General features: G+C 39.9%; 1 protein-coding gene across 2 annotated transcripts in view; it reads left to right on the forward strand.

Annotated features, from left to right (window-relative positions):
• LOC126967703 (nose resistant to fluoxetine protein 6-like) overlaps positions 1-18,267 on the forward strand; it is a 48,594-nt gene that overhangs the window by 16,680 nt on the left and 13,647 nt on the right. For both annotated transcript variants that reach the window (XM_050812305.1, XM_050812304.1), the window contains exons 6-9: positions 413-579; positions 1,410-1,601; positions 2,100-2,270; positions 3,451-3,595. In XM_050812305.1, coding sequence (XP_050668262.1) covers positions 413-579; positions 1,410-1,601; positions 2,100-2,270; positions 3,451-3,595 — 675 coding nt within the window. The remainder of the gene's footprint in view (positions 1-412; positions 580-1,409; positions 1,602-2,099; positions 2,271-3,450; positions 3,596-18,267) is intronic.

Here is an 18,267-nt window from a genome sequence, read left to right on the forward strand (position 1 = left end):
ATAAATCTATTATGCACTAGTGTGTAATATTATTATGCATGTTATAGTTCGGTTTATGACCCTAAGAACGATGTCCCTTTTTGAGATGAGCCCTTTTTCAAGTCACAGAAATTTCTGACACTTCCCGGTCTATACATTTACACGATGGCAAAAATTGTGAAGGAAAATCACAGTGTGCTACACTTAAGCAAATACATATGACCCACTTGACACATGAGATACTGCTATTGTAAGATAAAATTTGTACCCCCCTATTTAATAGCAAATAAATAAATATGAAAATGAATATGAATTGTAATAAGGCTCACTTTACGAGCAAGTGTACTGAAAAATTATGAATAAAACGTATAATTTTAACAGATATGTTTAAGACATTTTTACAAGCATAAATAAAGTGTTGATTATTTTTAAGAACTTCGAGAAGCTGTCTTACCAAATGGTATTCAGTGGAGGAGCTTTAATTCAAGTCTACTTCATGATGTCAGGATGTCTCCTCACGCATGCGCTCAAAATCGGTGCGGAGCAACACCGTATTTCTTGGACAATATTCCCATTGATATTAATCTATAGATTAGGAAGGTAACTATAATAATAATAATTATAAGTTAAAATAATGTTATGGTGCACAAATTAAATTTGAAAAACAAAATTTATGAACGATGCGGGACTCGAACCCGCGACCTCTCGCATTCTGTAAGAGCGCTCTTACCACTGAGCCAATCGTTTGAGTGACGTATCGTTGATAAATCTTGTGTGATTTGTTCGACTCTTAGGTTGTGGCTTTATCTACAGTAGATCTACTGCTAGATCTAGGAGTAGTAGTTAGCGTTATCGCTTAAAAAAATAACAAATTATTTAATGTTATGGTGTTAAATTTAATGTGTGTCGCAATTAATGACAATAATTGTAAATCCGTTACTGATTTCAACGTGTGCATTAAAATTAATATTATGTAACTTATTTTGTTGATAGACTTAAATAATTAGAAAAATCTTAGAAGGCAGGGTAGGTGTAAATGATTAAAAAAATATGAAGAAATCCAACCATTAATAAAACTTAAAAAAATGTTCTACCGCTAAAGTCGGTTTCTATATCTGTATCGATAATGACTAACGATACTAAAAAAATACTTTTATTTAAACAATGAAATATTAACATATACATATAAATAAAATTTATATACGTTTGAAATAAACGTATTTTGGTCATATTACTTTTAGTCACACTTTTATACACACCACATAAGTCGGACATTAATCGACTAACCACTAGTTGCAGAAAGCATGTTTAAAGTTAATGTTTCATTAAATATAATACCGTCACTTTCTTCTTCAATTTGACAGTCAAAGTTAGCATGTGATATAATGAAACATTAACTTTAAGGATGGATAATGGAATCTATGTTTCAGGGTTCTGCCCGCAATAATGATGATCCTCGGTTTCACCACCACGTGGTTTCGACACCTCGGCAATGGTCCATTGTGGAACTACTACGTTAGCCCAGCCGTCAGCGACTGTCGGCAATACTGGTGGTCACATCTACTATTCGTAAACATCTTTCTGCCTGATACGGAAGATAGGGCCTGCTTAATTCAATCTTGGTAAGTTTGGTACATAGCTAAATACAATCTACTCACCCCTATTTCATTTTGAACGAAAGAAATGGTACTGCCAATTAGGACCATTGGATCAAACTTTTACGCTGTCACTCATTCCCCACATTGGAGGATCTAAAAGTTGTAATTGTCAGTAAGATTTCGTGACGAACACTTAACACGCGTTCTCATTAACATTTACAACAAGAATTTTATAATTTATATATTATACTCAATTCCTGAAGAACATCTTTTATTTGACTATCGTATGGTAGCTCGTACATAGTGAAATTGGTCCTTCGAGCCGGATTCCTTCAAATAATGTTCGTGCTAGTGAGTACAGCGATTTTATAAATAGGAATAGCTAGGCGCTGGTTTATGTATTATTTTCCCAACTTCTAGCCTATATAAAAATAGATACCCCAGAAATAAAGTCACATGATGTGTTAAAGTTGCACAATTTAGATTATGATATTTTGTAAGAAGGATGTAATTTATTTTCAGGCACATCTCGGCGGAAATCCACTTATTTACCATTGGTTTGTTCATCTATCTGGCCACTAGGAAACGCTTTAGGCGCCTTGCATTTACCATCATGTTCCTTATTGGGTTGGTTGCACCAGCGCTACATGTGTGGTTCAAAGATGTTGAAGCTACTCTTGTGATCTATCCAGAGTAAGATAAATATTTGTTAGTTTTTCTGTGCCTGCGTGCTATCTAATTGTTATTATTATTTAAACCTTGCTAGTAACAAAAACAAAAAGGCACAAAACTGTGTCATTTTTTTTAAATATTATGTGGAATTGATAAAAATATAAGCAGAACCTTATTGTGACAGAGCTTGAAACACCAACACATCATAAATTTTTAGCTGCCCTTTATATTTAATATTATGTATGTGTTATTATATAATTACACAAAAGTAAAAATATAGTAAAAAAGAATAGCTACACGACTGAAATAAAACAAAAAATCAATTTAGAAAATTGTTTAAGAACGAAATGAAATTACGAAATGATCGAAATGTGTGCTTGCGACACATAGTAGAAGTGAAACTTCAACGGACAAAGTTTAAAAACAAATATTTCAAAGCTTCCCGTCAATATTGAAAAACAAAAATTTTATTTTAAAAACAAGTTAATAAAATCATACTTCAAGTGAAATTATTGATCATATTTCAAGTAATTTAATTCCCAAAAACGAGCAGGGTGTTCATGTGATGATCCTGCCCATTACAATGCAGTGCCCCTCAGGATTCTTGAAAAACCCAAAAACTCTGAGCGTCACTACAATTGCGCTCGTCACCTTGAGACACAAGATGTTAAGTCCATTGCCCAGTAATTTCACTAGCTACGGCGAACAGACCGAAACACAATAATGCTTACACTTGACTGCTACACAGCAGAAAAAGGTTTACCAGTGGGAGGCTCCTTCGCACAGGAAGCCGGCTAGATTATGGGTACCACAACGGCGCCTATTTCTGTCGTGAAGCAGTAATGTGTAAGCATTACTGTGTTTCGGTCTGAAGGGCGCCGTAGCTAGTGAAATTAATGGGCAAATGAGGCTTAACATCTTATGTCTCAAGGTGACGAGCGCAATTGTAGTGCCGCTCAGAATTTTTCCATCAGCTGAACGTCCTGCTCGTCTCGTCCCTCATTATCATAAAAAAAATAAAAAAAAATAAAAAAAAGGCGCCATTGTGGTACCCATAATCTAGCCGGCATCCTATGCAAAGGAGACTCCCACTATAGGAACAATTTAAAAGTTTTGTTGCATGTAAAGTATCTTTTAATTTTGATTTTGACCTGTGAAGTATGTTAGAGACTAGTAATTTAAGTAGACTATAATATTTCAGATTTGTTCGAAAATTGATGAGCGATGAGTTCCGTAATGTACATTCCATGCCTTACAACAACTTGTCAGCTTACGTCATCGGAATGTGTTTGGGAATGTACATATATGACGCACAACGAAATGATAAACAGTTTCCAAAAAGCAAGGTAAGTGAATACCAGTAACCACCAGTGACCAAGAGTATTGCCGACAGTCGCTGAGTGGCTCGTACTATACTGCCTTTCTGGTACTTATTTTGAATAATAATTAAAAGATATAAAGGCGGGGGCGTCTTCTCTTTATGCCTATAAAATGTAACCATACCACTAGGGGACTTACTTGTTATTACGATACTCAGCTCGTAGTGCTCCCAAATAATATCACTAGTGCACACACCAAACCCCGGGGTATGAATCAGTCGTAACACAACTCTTAAGTTACTAATTATTAATTATATTGACGCAGTTCTGCCAATGCCAATCTAATCGAGCGCGTTAGCGTCGGCAGGAGTTTCTAGCGAAGACTCGCGGTTTTGTTTTATAATACAGCTGACGTGAATTGGTTTCCATTCTTCACCCCAAGTGGAGCGTGGTCACGCTTAAGATTAGGCATTTAAGTAAATGGCGTGAACAGTAATTTTGAACAAAAATGCATCTCAGTTGATTTCAGCTTCACATTATAACATTATAGATGTTTTACCCCTAAGTGAAATTGTGAACCAAACATTTCTAATTAAGAGAAGATCGGTGTTGCGAAAGTTTTGTTAGTAAGTAGAAAAACAGACCTCCACTCACAAAACTCGAAATAAGCCTAAGCCTAATTGAAATTTAGTTTTGTATGAAACGTGCAGTGATTTGACATAAGTTTGAATTGTAATTACAATATAATGGTGACGAAGTATAATCTGGCTAAGTTTGAAAGCGAATAGTTGCATAAAACGTTGTGGATCTCCGTTTTTTACAAGATTACAGCCGTCATCTGTCAAATTATCAATGACTGCACGTTTCAAGCAATCGAGAGAATGGCTTTTTTCTTAGAGTGTTTCGCTAGGCTGATGATTTGTATAGATGGTTTGGCAATTGTTACAATGAATTCAATTTCGCGAAAATCGCATTAAAATAATTAAAACCCACTATGAAAATGGTGGTTCTCTTAAAATTACATTCCGGAAAATTCGTGACATTTTCGGACAACATAATCGTCCTTCTGAGACCGCTCTTAAGAATTTGAGTCGCCAGGCTCGGTACTTAATGTGCCATCACCAACGCGTGTTCGACCGGGCCGTTCAACCGTGCCACACAGCCAATGAGACGATCAATTTATTGCAAACCAAATTTGCTGATCGCACAATTAACTGAAATTCAGCTGTTAAATGGCCAACCAGATCGTGTGATTTAACACCACTGGATAATTTTTTGTTGGGCTATCTTAAGGACAGAGCCTATACGGAGCCAATCGAATCGATTGCAGCCTTAAAACTCAAAATCCGTGATGTGATAGCCGCAATAGACCCGACATTTTGCCAAAAAGTGATTAAAAATTTTGATTTATTATTATTATTTTTTTATTATTATTTATAATAGACTAAGCAGCTTTAGCTGATGCGTCTATATCATTTGCCATATCTATCCAAATGTTTGTCCAGTCTATTCTTAAACTGATTAACAGATTTTGATTTAACCACATCCTTGGGCAATCTATTCCATATATGAACGACTCTGTTGGTCAGAAAGTGTTTCAATGGATTTGATGATGCTAATTGATATTCTAGCTTCATATCATGTCCCCTTAGTCTAGGATTGCTCTTCCTTGGAAACATGCTCTCAAAATTTGGGACATTATAATAATTATTTAGTATTTTGTATGTTTCAATTAGATCGCCTCTTTCACGTCTGCTTTTGAGGGTGCTGAGTCCAAGCTGTGTAAGTCTTTGTTCATATGTAAAATTTTTCAGTTCCCTAGGCAACTTAGTGGCTCGGCTCTGTACCCTTTCCAACAATTCTATATCCTTAACAAAATATGGATTCCTGACCTGAAATGAATACTCCAGTAATGGTCTGATATAAGTTTTATAGATTTTTAGAAATGTTTTCTTGGTGATGTTGAAGAATGCTTTTCTGATTAGGTACAGGATTGAGTTGGCTTTCTTCACAGTAGCCACAATGTGTGCTTCCCATTTGAAATCATTGCTTAAGATCACTCCTAGGTCTTTTTGTGTATCAACCGCTTTTAGTTGCTTATTGTCTAACCAATATGATACTTGGGGATTATTTTTTCCAATGTTCTACATACAGTGGTTTTGTTGACATTCAGTGAAAGTAACCGTTGGAGCATAATAGCAGTAATATTATCCGGACCACTAGCTGTCGATTCATCAAAAGTTTTTAAAGCCTTTAGAACTTTCTCTGGTGTAAATACAATGTTTTCTAATGATGCCTGTACTCTCTCTATGTTCACATCTGGTAATTTCCCAGGTGGCTCACACACATATGCGTGTTCAAATTGATCAGCAAATATTTCAGCTACCTCTACTGACTTTGTTGTGATTTATATATGGTGGTATGTCAACTTTTGTTGATATTTGTTTTCTGACATATGAATAAAAGGCATTTTCTCCACTATCAGCAATGTTTGATTCAAAATTGATCCTATTTTGACGTGTTAACTGTACTATTTTATTATTTATGGCACGATATTTTTTATAAGATTCATTATCTCGGTCAAGTAAATATATATTCCATTGCTTCTTTTTCCTGTCCGTTAATATACATATCTCCTTAGTAATCCATGATTTGGTTTTACTGTAACCCTTACGACTTTTTATTTTTGGTATAAACTTATCAATAGTAATAGAGATATTTTCTTTGAACATCCTCCATGTATTATCTATAGAGTCATTTTCTGGAATATCAGATGTGAGCAAGTATTTATTAATTGCATCATAATCACCATATTTGAAAGCTCGTTTATAGGACGTGGATTCTTTTATAACTTGACCCACCAGTTGTATCTCAGCCAACAGAATCACATGATCACTTTTTCCTATTGGAGGGTGATAATTGATTTCACTAATGAGGGACTCATCATTGATTTACCATTTGTGAAAGATTATTATCAATTATAAGATCAATAAAATTTTCGTGTAATTTATTATAGCCTGAGGTTTTTTCAATAGGCCACTTTATGTCTGGCAAGTTAAAATCACCAATTATCAACAGAATTGATTTCTGTCAGCAACATTGATGAAATAATTGACTTCTGTCAGCGTGGTCATGGTGGACATTTGCCTGATATCATTTTTTATTCATAATTGCCGAACTTTTCTCTTTGTAATACAATAAAAATTTGAATCATCTTGCCTTGTAGTATGTGTAAGAAAGCTCCTTCCTCCTTGAAACCCGCACTGCTTTGGACCTAGGCTTTGTGGCGTGTGGGGCGAAGGTGGGATTCGGCGGCAGGAATTAGGTGAAACAGCTCTTTGGAACACTCCCAGTAATAAATGCGGTCAGCACCAGACCAGAGATTCCAGTAATAGTCCATATATGGCCGGACCTGCGCTTATATAAACGGAATCGGAAGTTATAACTAAATTGCATTCAAGTACCCACTTGTTTCACTGTATTAATGGTGGATTATCAAAATATTTTGTTTTATTTTATTTTAGAAAACAAAGTTCTTGTTGACTCTTTATATCCCTAGACATAGTTTCTGACACAGTGTTCTAAGGAGTTACATTAGATTCTAAATTGCAATGGGGCTCCCCTATTGAGAAATTGCCTTCTAAATTAAGTTCAGCTTCCTACGCCCTTTAGAAAATAAGGCAACTATCGGATATAGCAACGGTATTGATTGATATATTTTTCGTAATTCCACAGTATTATGTCTAACAGTACTGTTAAATACACTATCTACGTTCACAATGAAACACACACATACACTTCAATTTATTTATTATCCACCGCCGTGGCATATTTTGAGCGGAAGTTTGCTTCGCCCACACACAAGTGGATAAAGGCGACTGAGGTCAAATCGGGCTCTATTGCATACCGTATCAATATGTTTCTTGAAGTTCATATTGCTGTTGAACGTGACTCTAAAGTATTTGTAATCCTTCACCCACGGTATGGGTGTTTCATACAGTTTAATAACGTCTTTCGATTGTTTTTTAGCGCGGATGCTATTCGCGTTACCGAAGAGCACCGCTGCACTCTTGGCGGGGTTCACTTCAATCCGCCATTTTCTGAACCAGTTGCCTAGTTCATCGACGGCGGCTTGAAGCACTTTAATGTTCTTGCTCAAGGTTGAGCGGTTGGAGCCAAAGTAGAGTGCCGTGTCGTCAGCGTACTGAGCGAGCTGGACACTCGGAAACTTGGGAATGTCGCTCGTGAAGAGCGAGAAAAGAGTGGGAGACAGGACCGAACCCTGTGGCACGCCAGACCTGATGGGTCTGGGTGAGGATAGGGTGCCCTCTACTCGATATCGGAAGGAGCGATCAGTAAGGTAGGCTCGAATGATGCGCACGAGCCTGTCTGGCACTCCCAGTTGATACAGCTTGAATACTAAGCCGTTGTGCCATACCTTGTCGAAGGCCTTCGCGACATCGAAAAACACGGCTGCCGTGGTAGCGTGAAATTGACGCCGTATGAGAATGTACTCGGTGAGTCGGTGAGCCTGCTGGGGACACGAGTGAGCGGTTCTGAATCCGAACTGTATGTCGGGTATCAGATTAAGCTCCGCGATGTAATGATTAAGACGCGCGAGAATTAATCTGTCGTAAAGTTTCCCGATCGAGTTAATTAAGCTAATAGGCCTATAGCTTCTCGGATTAGCTTTAGGTTTATTGGGTTTTGGGATACCGATAACAATGGAATCCTTCCATTGTTCGGGGAACGCGCTATTATACAATAGAATATTAAAAATGGTAACCAATAAAGTAATAAGAGTTGAGGGTAGGAATTTAAGAACCCTATTGTTTATGGTGTCGGGCCCCGGGGCCTTCTTGGAGTGAAGCTCCTTAATGATTAGCTTCACCTCTTTGTAAGAGGTGGGTTTTATTACATCGCCTGAAGGGATCAGAGCGGAGCGACGTTCAACTTCACGATCAACTTCGTCAACGTGTGTCGGGTCGGCTGCTGCATTTGGAGAGCACTGACTCTCGAGACTATCGGCGAGGCATTCAGCCTTCTCATCGTCATCGAGCGCCGGCTGCAGTCCCGGTCTGTCCAAAGGAGGCATGACAGTGGGCGGCTCCTGTTTGAACGCGCGAGGCAGCTTCCAGAAAGCCACATGTGATGGCTTAAGGTTGCCGAGCAAGCCGTCCCAACGTTCGCCGCGGAGTTCCGCGATACGTTCCCGTACCACCCGCTGTAGGTAGCGGAGGTGGTGCCTATTCTCGACCGACGGATACCTGTCGTAAAGTCTAGTGGCTCTGTGCTTCTGTGTGAGTAAGTTCCTGACCTCTGGAGGCAGGTTTAGGCGATGCGGTTACATCGTCGGAACCTGCCTGGAGCAGGCCTTGATCCTATTCTGTATATGTGACGTGACATTAGAGATAGCACTGTGAGCCGTGTCGACCGAGTCGATGACGTCCGGTATACGGTCAAGGTCGTCGGGCTTGATAGACTCGAGATCCTTTTCCAGCCGTTGCCAGTCGATCACTGTTTTCGTCGGTGGTTGAAAGTTAACCGGTGGGCCTAGATTTAGGACGACGGGCCGGTGGTCTGACTCTAATTCGTGAAAAACCTCGATTGAATTTACATTGAGCGTTACGTTCTTAAGTAACGCAACGTCTAGAATGTCGGGTCGGTGCGCGACGTTATCCGGATAACGTGTTGGTTCGTCGGCTGCTATTACTGAAAAGTTCAGCGTGTCTGTCAGCGAATCTAATAAGATTCCGTTTCTATTTGTGGTTCTACTGTGTCAGCTGGAGTGTTTGGCGTTAAGATCGCCGCCCACTATGACTGCAGCCCCGTGGCCGAGTAATGCTTCTATATCTGTGTATAATACTTTTTTGTTGGGCGGAAGATAAGCTGAAATAACAGTGATCGGCTGGTGATTCGCCATACTGACTCGGATGGCAGAGGCCTCGATGTTAGTGAGGACCGGAGGATCTATAGGTATACAGTGTAGAGACCTTTTAAAATAAATGAGGGTGCAGCCCATACGGGTGGTGCGATCATTTCTGACTAAGTTGTAATTAGCGATACGCGGATCGCGTATACGTGGTTTTAGAAATGTCTCTTGCACTAAGAATAGGTCTAATTGATGTTCGTGAGCGAACTCCTTCACCAAGTCTAGTTGAGGCTTAAGGCCTTGGGCGTTAAAATACGCTATACGGAGCGTATGTGATTTAACCCGTCCGCTTACGTAATTAGCCATCGCGAATGTTTTTATACTTTCGCCCTATATCGGTGAGGGCTCGGAAAATTTTGGCGTTGTCTGCCATAACTTGCAGGAGCGACGGCGGGTCGTCCCGGACAGCCTCGAGCCTGCTGGCCAGGGCTGTGATTTCATCTATGCCGAACAGCTCTGACAGCTCGAACATGAAGGCAAAGGCGCTGTCGCCTCGGTTACCTGTTGCCGCGGACGCGGGTGCCAGTGGCCTCGGTCGCGGGACCGACGCCGCCGGGCATGCCGCTACCTTACCCCCCAATACACAAAGCACAATCATAGTCCGTTTTAATATATAACTAGCGCCATCTAGGCATCTAGGACGTAAACTTTATTGATAGAGTCTGTGAACTGTGTGGAGGTTTACCTGACATGAATTTCAACATCCCGCCCACCAAGGACTAGCCCTTCAAATTAAATTATAATATATGGAACGTGACTACAAAGATACGTTAGAATTTAACTTATACGAGTAACAGCTTATAACTAATCATAACAAACTGTAATAGATAATACAAGATGCATAAGTAATTGAAACAATGATAAACTTATACAATACTACCCCCCACCGTGAGGGATTGAGCTTGTGAAAGAATTTGTTTTGAAAACTAAAGAAATAATTTAATTATTTTACTAATTAATTCTAAACTAACAAAACACTCTTAAAGACGGACATGAACCGCCCACCGTAACACAAGGTAGAAACAAGAACGAAAAGAAATATATGAATAACAAAAATTATACCAATTTATCAGAATGCTTATCACTTAGGTAGGAAACAAAGCTTGTTAACAGGACGTTTCAACAATTTATCCTTGCATTTAATAGTAACTACACGCGTGACATTATCCTTGCCTGGATGTTTTTGAACTATTCGACCGAGAATCCATTTTGTTGGTGGCAAATTATCCTCCCTAATTATAACTATATCATCAACATCAGGTTCGGATTTTTTTATGGTCCATTTATGCCTATTATCTAAATTTAATAAATAATCTTTGGACCATCTATGCCAAAAATCATTAGTAATATTTTGAATTAATTTCCATCAACTTGTTAAATTTACATTTTCAGCATGATTAATGTAATAACTATCACAAACGTTAACAAGAGGTTCTCCTACCAGGAAATGGCCGGGTGTCAAGGGGAGAGGGTCTACCGGATTGTCACTTAACTGACTCAATGGTCGTGAATTCAGACAAGACTCTATTTGTACCAACACTGTGGTCATCTCCTCATAGGTTAGAGTATAATTACCTATCACCTTCTTAAAATGTGTCTTTGCCGAGCGAACCCCAGCCTCCCAAATTCCACCAAAATTTGGGCTTAAAGGAGGTATGTAGTGAATCGTTGTACCCTCCATTGCCAAAACATCCGCAATTTCTTGAGGGACTTTTGATTTGGTTGTATGGAATATTTCTCGCAGCTCTTTATCAGCACCGACAAAGTTTGTGCCGTTATCGCAATGTAGATCAGTGCAACGTCCTCGTCGACCAACGAATCTTCCAAATGCAGCGATGAAGCCTTTTGAAGTTAAGTCAGACACTGCTTCTATATGAATGGCACGAGTCACCATACACACGAATAGGCAAATATAACCTTTATAGGATTTGGCTCCCCTACCAGGAGAGAATCGGAAATTTATGGGACCCGCAAAGTCTACACCTGATGACTTAAAAACCTTACTTGGCTGCTTCCGCACTTCTGGTAATTGACCCATCAGAGGAGTGGTTTTGCGTTGGGAGTATCTTATATATGTGACACAACGGACGCAACGAAAACATTTTTTAACTAACTGCCTGGCATGTATTACCCAAAACTTACTTCTGAGGTAATTGAGCATTTTTCATTAAATATAAATTATGACGGTAAAGTGATTAATGAAGAGAAGTCCACAAAATTCTTGGGCATTTGTCTTGACCACAATCTGTCATGGAGAACACACATTGATTATGTCATTAAAAAACTAAATAGGTTCTCATTTGCTCTACATATGCTGAAGAAAGTAGTTGATATGACTGCGGTGTTAGCAGCATATCATGCGTATGTAGACAGCACTCTGAGATATGGGATACTATTCTGGGGTAATGCTCCAGGGATTTATGAAGTATTCAAAGCTCAAAAGAAATGTATCAGATCTGTCTGCTCACTAAAAGCAACCGAATCATGTAAACCTCACTTTATTAAATTAAATATTCTTAGCATGCCATCAATATATATTTATGAAGTAGCAGTTATGGTAAAGAATAATATCAATAAATATGAAACGCTAATTTAGAAACGAAACGACAACAAATTACGACCTTTGAAGTCCAGAACAGAGTTGTATCGAAACAGCATCTTTTGCATGGGACCAACAATTTACAACAAATTACCTGACAATATTAAGCGCGAAAATATATTCTACTTTAAAAAGTCTCTCAAATCTTACTTAATAAAAAAAGCATACTACTCATTAAAAGATTTTCTTGACGATAAAATAGTAAATAATAAAAATTAACTTCGACTGAACTCAATATCATTGTATAGCTAATGACATTATATTATAAATTAAACTTAATAAGCCTATGAAATAATAAATATTGTATGATTGATGTTAATCTAAGTTTGCTTGGGATGTATATCTTTTTTTAGTATTGTACAATATATTATAATTGTTACAGAAATTAAAACGTGAACTGTGTATTTCTCTTTAAGTTTGCATGCCTTGTGGGTTAGGATAAGAGCACTTGTTAATTATAAGCCAACAGCATATTATTACCTTATCTTGCAAATAAAGATGATTTGATTTGATTTGAGGTCCGCCATGCTTTGTTGAGATATGAGCGTCCTGTACGATGACCTGGGTAAGATGACTTACGTCAGGCATCACTATGAGATGTTTCTCGTCGTAACTCAACTTAGATAAAGTTATTCGACCACCTACTCTCAAAAGTCCCATTTCATCTAAAAACGGGTTGAGAATGTGCAGTTCATTTTTTTTATGTACATGACCTCCAGACTTTAGTTGCCTGATTTCCTCTTTAAATTTTAATGCCTGAACTTGTTTAATGCAACCTAGTAAAGAATCATTAATTTCCTCAGTGAGTTGTGATCTGTATTTTAGCCGTTCATTAAGCAAATCTACAGGAAGCTCATCGTTCCAATCCAAACCTGACTTCCACAGTTTTTGAATGAATACCTTAGCAGTCACGACAACGGGCGCGATCCAGCCCATTGGATCGTATAGCCGAGCAATGTCGGACAACACTTGACGCTTTGTTGGTAATTTGTCAACTTCGGGCAAATCTACCGTGTACTGAAACTAGTCAGAATCTCTGTTCCAACAAATGCCCTAAACTTTAACCATTTTGTGTGCCTTAATGGGAATAGATGGAGCTGAACTCTGATTGTCTTGGCCAATGTACTGCAATAAAGCTTTTTTTTTTATGGAATAGGAAGACAAACGAGCGTACGGGTCACCTGTTGTTAAGTGATCACCGCCGCCCACACTTTCTTGGAATACCAGAGGAATCACAGGAGCGTTGCCGGCCTTTAAGGAAGGTGTACGCGCTTTTTTTGAAGGTACCCATGTCGTATCGTCCCGGAAACACCGCACAAGGAAGCTCATTCCACAGCTTTGTAGTACGTGGAAGAAAGCTCCTTGAAAACCGCACTGTGGAGGACCGCAACACATCTAGATGGTGAGGATGATATCCTCACTTGTGGCGTGTCGTGCGAAGGTGGAATTCGGCGGCAGGAATTAGGTATAACAGCTCTTCGGAACACTCCCCGTGATAAATGCGGTAGAAGACACACAATGAAGCGACGTCTCTGCGCAACGCCAAGTGATCCAGCCGTTCACAGAGTACTGGGGCCACGACAATTCGAGCTGCTCTGCGTTGCACGCGGTAAAATGGATCGAGCTGATACTGGGGTGCGCCAGACCAGAGATGACAGCAATACTCCATATGTGGCCGGACCTGCGCTTTGTACAGCGCTAGAATGTGGGCCGGCTTGAAGTATTGCCGTGCTCTATTAATGACGCCCAGTTTCTTTGAAGCCAATTTGGCTTTGCCTTCCAGATGACCACGAAATTGGCAATCGCTCGAGATTTCGAGACCCAGTATTCCGATACTAGGCGCGGCTTTAAGAGAAGTGTTCTCGAAGAGCGGTGATACGACAAATGGGGTTTTTTTTGTGGTAAACGCGCAAACTTGAGTCTTCTGGGGGTTAAATTGATCAAGGTTCAATTTTCCCCATTCCGCGACCTTCTCAAGAGAGGACTCAATAAAAGACACAAGTTTCTCCCGGCATTGGTCGACGATTGGTCCCGAGAGAGACCTGCATGGCCAGTGTATACGGCATCACCAGTGCTATCGTCTGCATAGCAATGAATGTTGGAGGTGTCCAACATATCATTGATATGCAGAAGAAACAGCGTGGGACACAGCACACAGCCTTGGGGCACTCCAGCATTCACGGGCTTCGGTTCGTCTCACGGGGTTCGAGCAATATCCGTCGACAACGACCTGTATGCTGCGCCCAGTGAGGAAGCTGGAGGTCCACTTGCACAAGCTCTCGGGAAGCCCAAATGATGGAAATTTAGAGAGGAGCGCCTTGTGCCATACACGATCAAAGGCCTTCGCTATATCCAGGCTAACTGCCAGGCCTTCCCCCTTGCTTTCAATAGCCGCTGCCCATCTATGTGTTAGGTATACCAGAAGATCACCTGCCGACCGACCATGGCGAAACCCGTATTGTCGGTCGTTGATCAACTGGTGACCCTCTAGGTATACCAAGAGCTGACGGCTAATTATGCTCTCCATGATTTTGGAGAGCAGGGAGGTAATAGCAATAGGCCTGTAGTTTGCCGGATCCGAACTGTCTCCTTTTTTTTGGATCGGATGGACAAGGGCTGACTTCCATGAGTCAGGGACTACGTCTTTGGAATAAGAGTGCCGGAATAAACGCGTTAGCACCGGCGTAAACTCAGAGGCACACGTTCTAAGCACGATTGGAGAAATGCCATCCGGCCTGCTCGACTTCCTGACGTCCAACGAAAACAGAGCTCACATCGCTACTGCAACGGCGCAGGCACTAGGATCATCCGAAGGGAAACAAACCCTGCTCCAAGGGTAGGATGCAAAAAAGGAACGCATCCTATCCCAATCTGCTGACTTGTAGTGCCAAACGCGGCGGGTCGCTGGTGGTCTGCGACGTGGGCGTCGGATATGCACTGCACTCCTGACCAGGCAATGTTTGGACGTTCCGAGAGGGGCGTCGACAATGACCTGGTAACCATCGGGATGTGTAATTAAGGATTGAAATGGCCTCCGGTCCTCGACACTAACCTATACGAAACAAAGCTCTACTGTTGCTGCTCCACTTCTGTAACTGAAAACCTCCTGCCTGCATAAGCTTATTCATTCCCTTACAAATTTCAATTGCTTCCTCTTCAGTTTGACAGCCCGTCATGAGATCGTCGATATAAAAATCCTTCATCGTTATTTCCGATGCGGTTGGATATTTGGCCGTAAAGTCTCTGCAACGGTTGGCAGGTGAGGCAAATGAGGTGCGAATGCCGTTCCAAAGGTGAGTGTGAGCCACTCGTACTGACCCAGAGGTTCATCAGGGTTGAATCTCCATAAGATCCTTTGGAAACGCGTGTCCTCATCATTAAGGCGCACTTGCCTGTACATTTTGATTAAATCTGCAACGATACATATAGGAAATATACGCCACCTCACCAGAATGTGTCTCAGATCTTGTTGTAGTTTGGGCCCGACATGAAGATTGTCGTTAAGAGATACGCCGTTCTTACCTTTGCAAGAGGCATCGAAGACAACTCGTACTTTGGTAGTTTGCTTATCTTCCCTTACAACGGCGTGATGTGGGAAATATACTGCCTTTGGCTCGACCATTTCGTCCTTTATTTCGATCATATGATTTAAATCCAGACACTCTTGCATTACCTTCCAATATTCTTCCTTAAATTTTGGATTCCTTTGAAGTTTCCTTTCCAAATAATAAAATCTTTTCTCTGCTATCTCCTTTAATCCTCCGTATTGGCATTGTGGATCATCGCTCTTAAAAGGTAATCTGACCAAAAATCTTTCTTCTTCATTCCTGAAAGTAGTTGAGTCGTAAAATTCTTCGCATTATTCTTCTGTTTCTTTTAAATCAAGTTGGGCTCATTTTCTAACTCCCAGAATTGTTTTAATAAAAAATGTTCTCTTACTTGAACGTGTAGGCTTACCATTTTTCTGACACCAGTTGAAGGTACTTGGGATACCTTCCTTGAAATTATCCATCCAAAGATGGTGTTTTGAGCTAATAAGTGTCCCTTTGGGTGTTTGATAATGTCATTCAAGAGGACTTCGCCATACACTTCAGCTCCTAGTAAAATATCAATTCTACCAGGTGATTTGAATCCTGGGTCAGCTAGTGATAGGTTCTCAATATCTAACCAATCAGGTGACGAGATTTTTGTTGGTGGGTAATCGAGAAATAAGGGATTTTAATACATATGCTGAAATTTGAATAGACTTACTTGGATCACTACGCGACTCTATTTGGAAAGAAACCATGTGCTTTATACGCAATCGACCATCCCCTATACCTGACACGCAGCCACTAACTGACACTCGCTTAAGCCCTAATCTTTGTACTGTTTGCTCTGTGACAAAAGAGGCCTGTGAGCCTTAGTCGATCAAGGCGCGTAGAACACAGAATTGACCGCTGTCAGAAGATGCTCTCACAATTGCCGTCGCCAAAAGAACGTCGGCCAATCCGACGACTGTTTCTTCCCTTGCAAAATTGGCAACGACGTTCACCCTTTGATTGGGTGATGATGGTTGACTGTTTTCTTGATTAGGTTGCTTTGATTGTGTGAATGTGTGGTTGTTCTCTGGTGTGTTTATGAACCCTTGTTGTATTTCTCTTTCCTGATGAAGCAAAGAGTGATGTTGTTTACCACATCTACGACAGCTTGTTGTGTAACGACATTTCTTAACTGAATGGGTGGGTGCTAGACAGTTAAAACAAAGAGATTTTTTCTGTACGTATTCTTGTCTCTCTTGCGGCGCTAGTTGTCCAAACTTGCACTGATAGAGGAAATGATCTCCTGAACACATGATACATTGATATTTCGTAGCGTCATCATGAACTGCGAATGATTTAATTTTCTCTATACGTTTTGCATTGTTGTGAGGAGTTTTAGACATTTGTTTGCTACTATCAATCATTTCCAGTGTCCTAAACCGTGACTCTAGGAATACTACTAATTCATCCCATTTATGCAATGTGTCAGATGAACCACCACTGATAGTTATCTCCCACTGGCGGAGTGACTCGTGATCAAGTTTTAACACGACTAGGAAAACGAGAATTGCGTCCTACTCTTTGGTTTCAATTCCCAAGTTGTTGAGAGACGTGATACACGATGTTGTTCCATCTAGCAAACCTTATGGAGTAGGCAGATTCGCTGGTGATATGCTTTTGAGTGAATAAACTCTTGAAAATAGCATTACAATTGTACCTTTTGTTATTATATCTGTTTGTTAGTTTTTTCCACGCTGTAGTTAAGTTCAATTGTTGGAAAATTTCGAATAAGCGCTTCCGCATCACCCGATAAAGTGCTCTTTAAATAATGCAATTTTTCAACGGCTGACAAATTCCGATTGTTGTGAATAAGTGAGCAAAAAAGATCGTAAAATTGTTGCCATTCTTCGTATTTTCCACTGAATTTAGGTAACTCTATTTTAGGAAGTTTGACATCACAGGACTTAGACTCTTTAACCACCGAATGTGGTGGCAATGCTTGTGATTCGTCACGACGAATCATGGCATGAATAGCTTCTTTCAAACAGCCTTTGTAATAAGTAAAGTTTTCTTCAAACGTATCGTACGTGCCTTTCGTAAAGTAGTCAAGACTAGAGCTTTGGCTTTCATTTGCTGTTCCAATAATATGCCAATGAGTCTCCTTAAACTTGTGGAAGGCACAAGCTTTCAACTATTTCCAGCCTTGTTTCTAAATAACCTCTTGTGACCCTTTCCTTAGGACTTTTTCTGTAATTAGCCTCAGCTCGATTTAATTTCGTAAGTCTTTCCGGTTGAATGGCAATTGATTTTTCCACACTCATATTGTCAGTTGTGAGAAATTTAATTCAATGAGATAGGTAATTATTCTAAGTCGATGGAATATATTTGTTGAAAAGTTGCTAAGTCAATGAAGCATTCATCGAAATCTTTCTAAGTCTTTTTAGAACTTAACACTTCAAAAATTTTTGGGCATGGATTCCCCGTCTGTGCACTTTTTAGTGAAGTCCTTGAATTTACTTTAAAATTTTACAAGTTCAAATTATATCAGTAATTTTATAAGTTAATTTACTCACAGTTTTAGGGTCCAAATTCACTTTGATTTATTAGCACTCAACTCACCGCTACCACATAGAAACTTTATCTTCTT

This window comes from Leptidea sinapis, chromosome 13 (genome assembly GCF_905404315.1).
Source record: "Leptidea sinapis chromosome 13, ilLepSina1.1, whole genome shotgun sequence".
Taxonomy (NCBI): Eukaryota; Metazoa; Arthropoda; class Insecta; order Lepidoptera; family Pieridae; genus Leptidea; species Leptidea sinapis.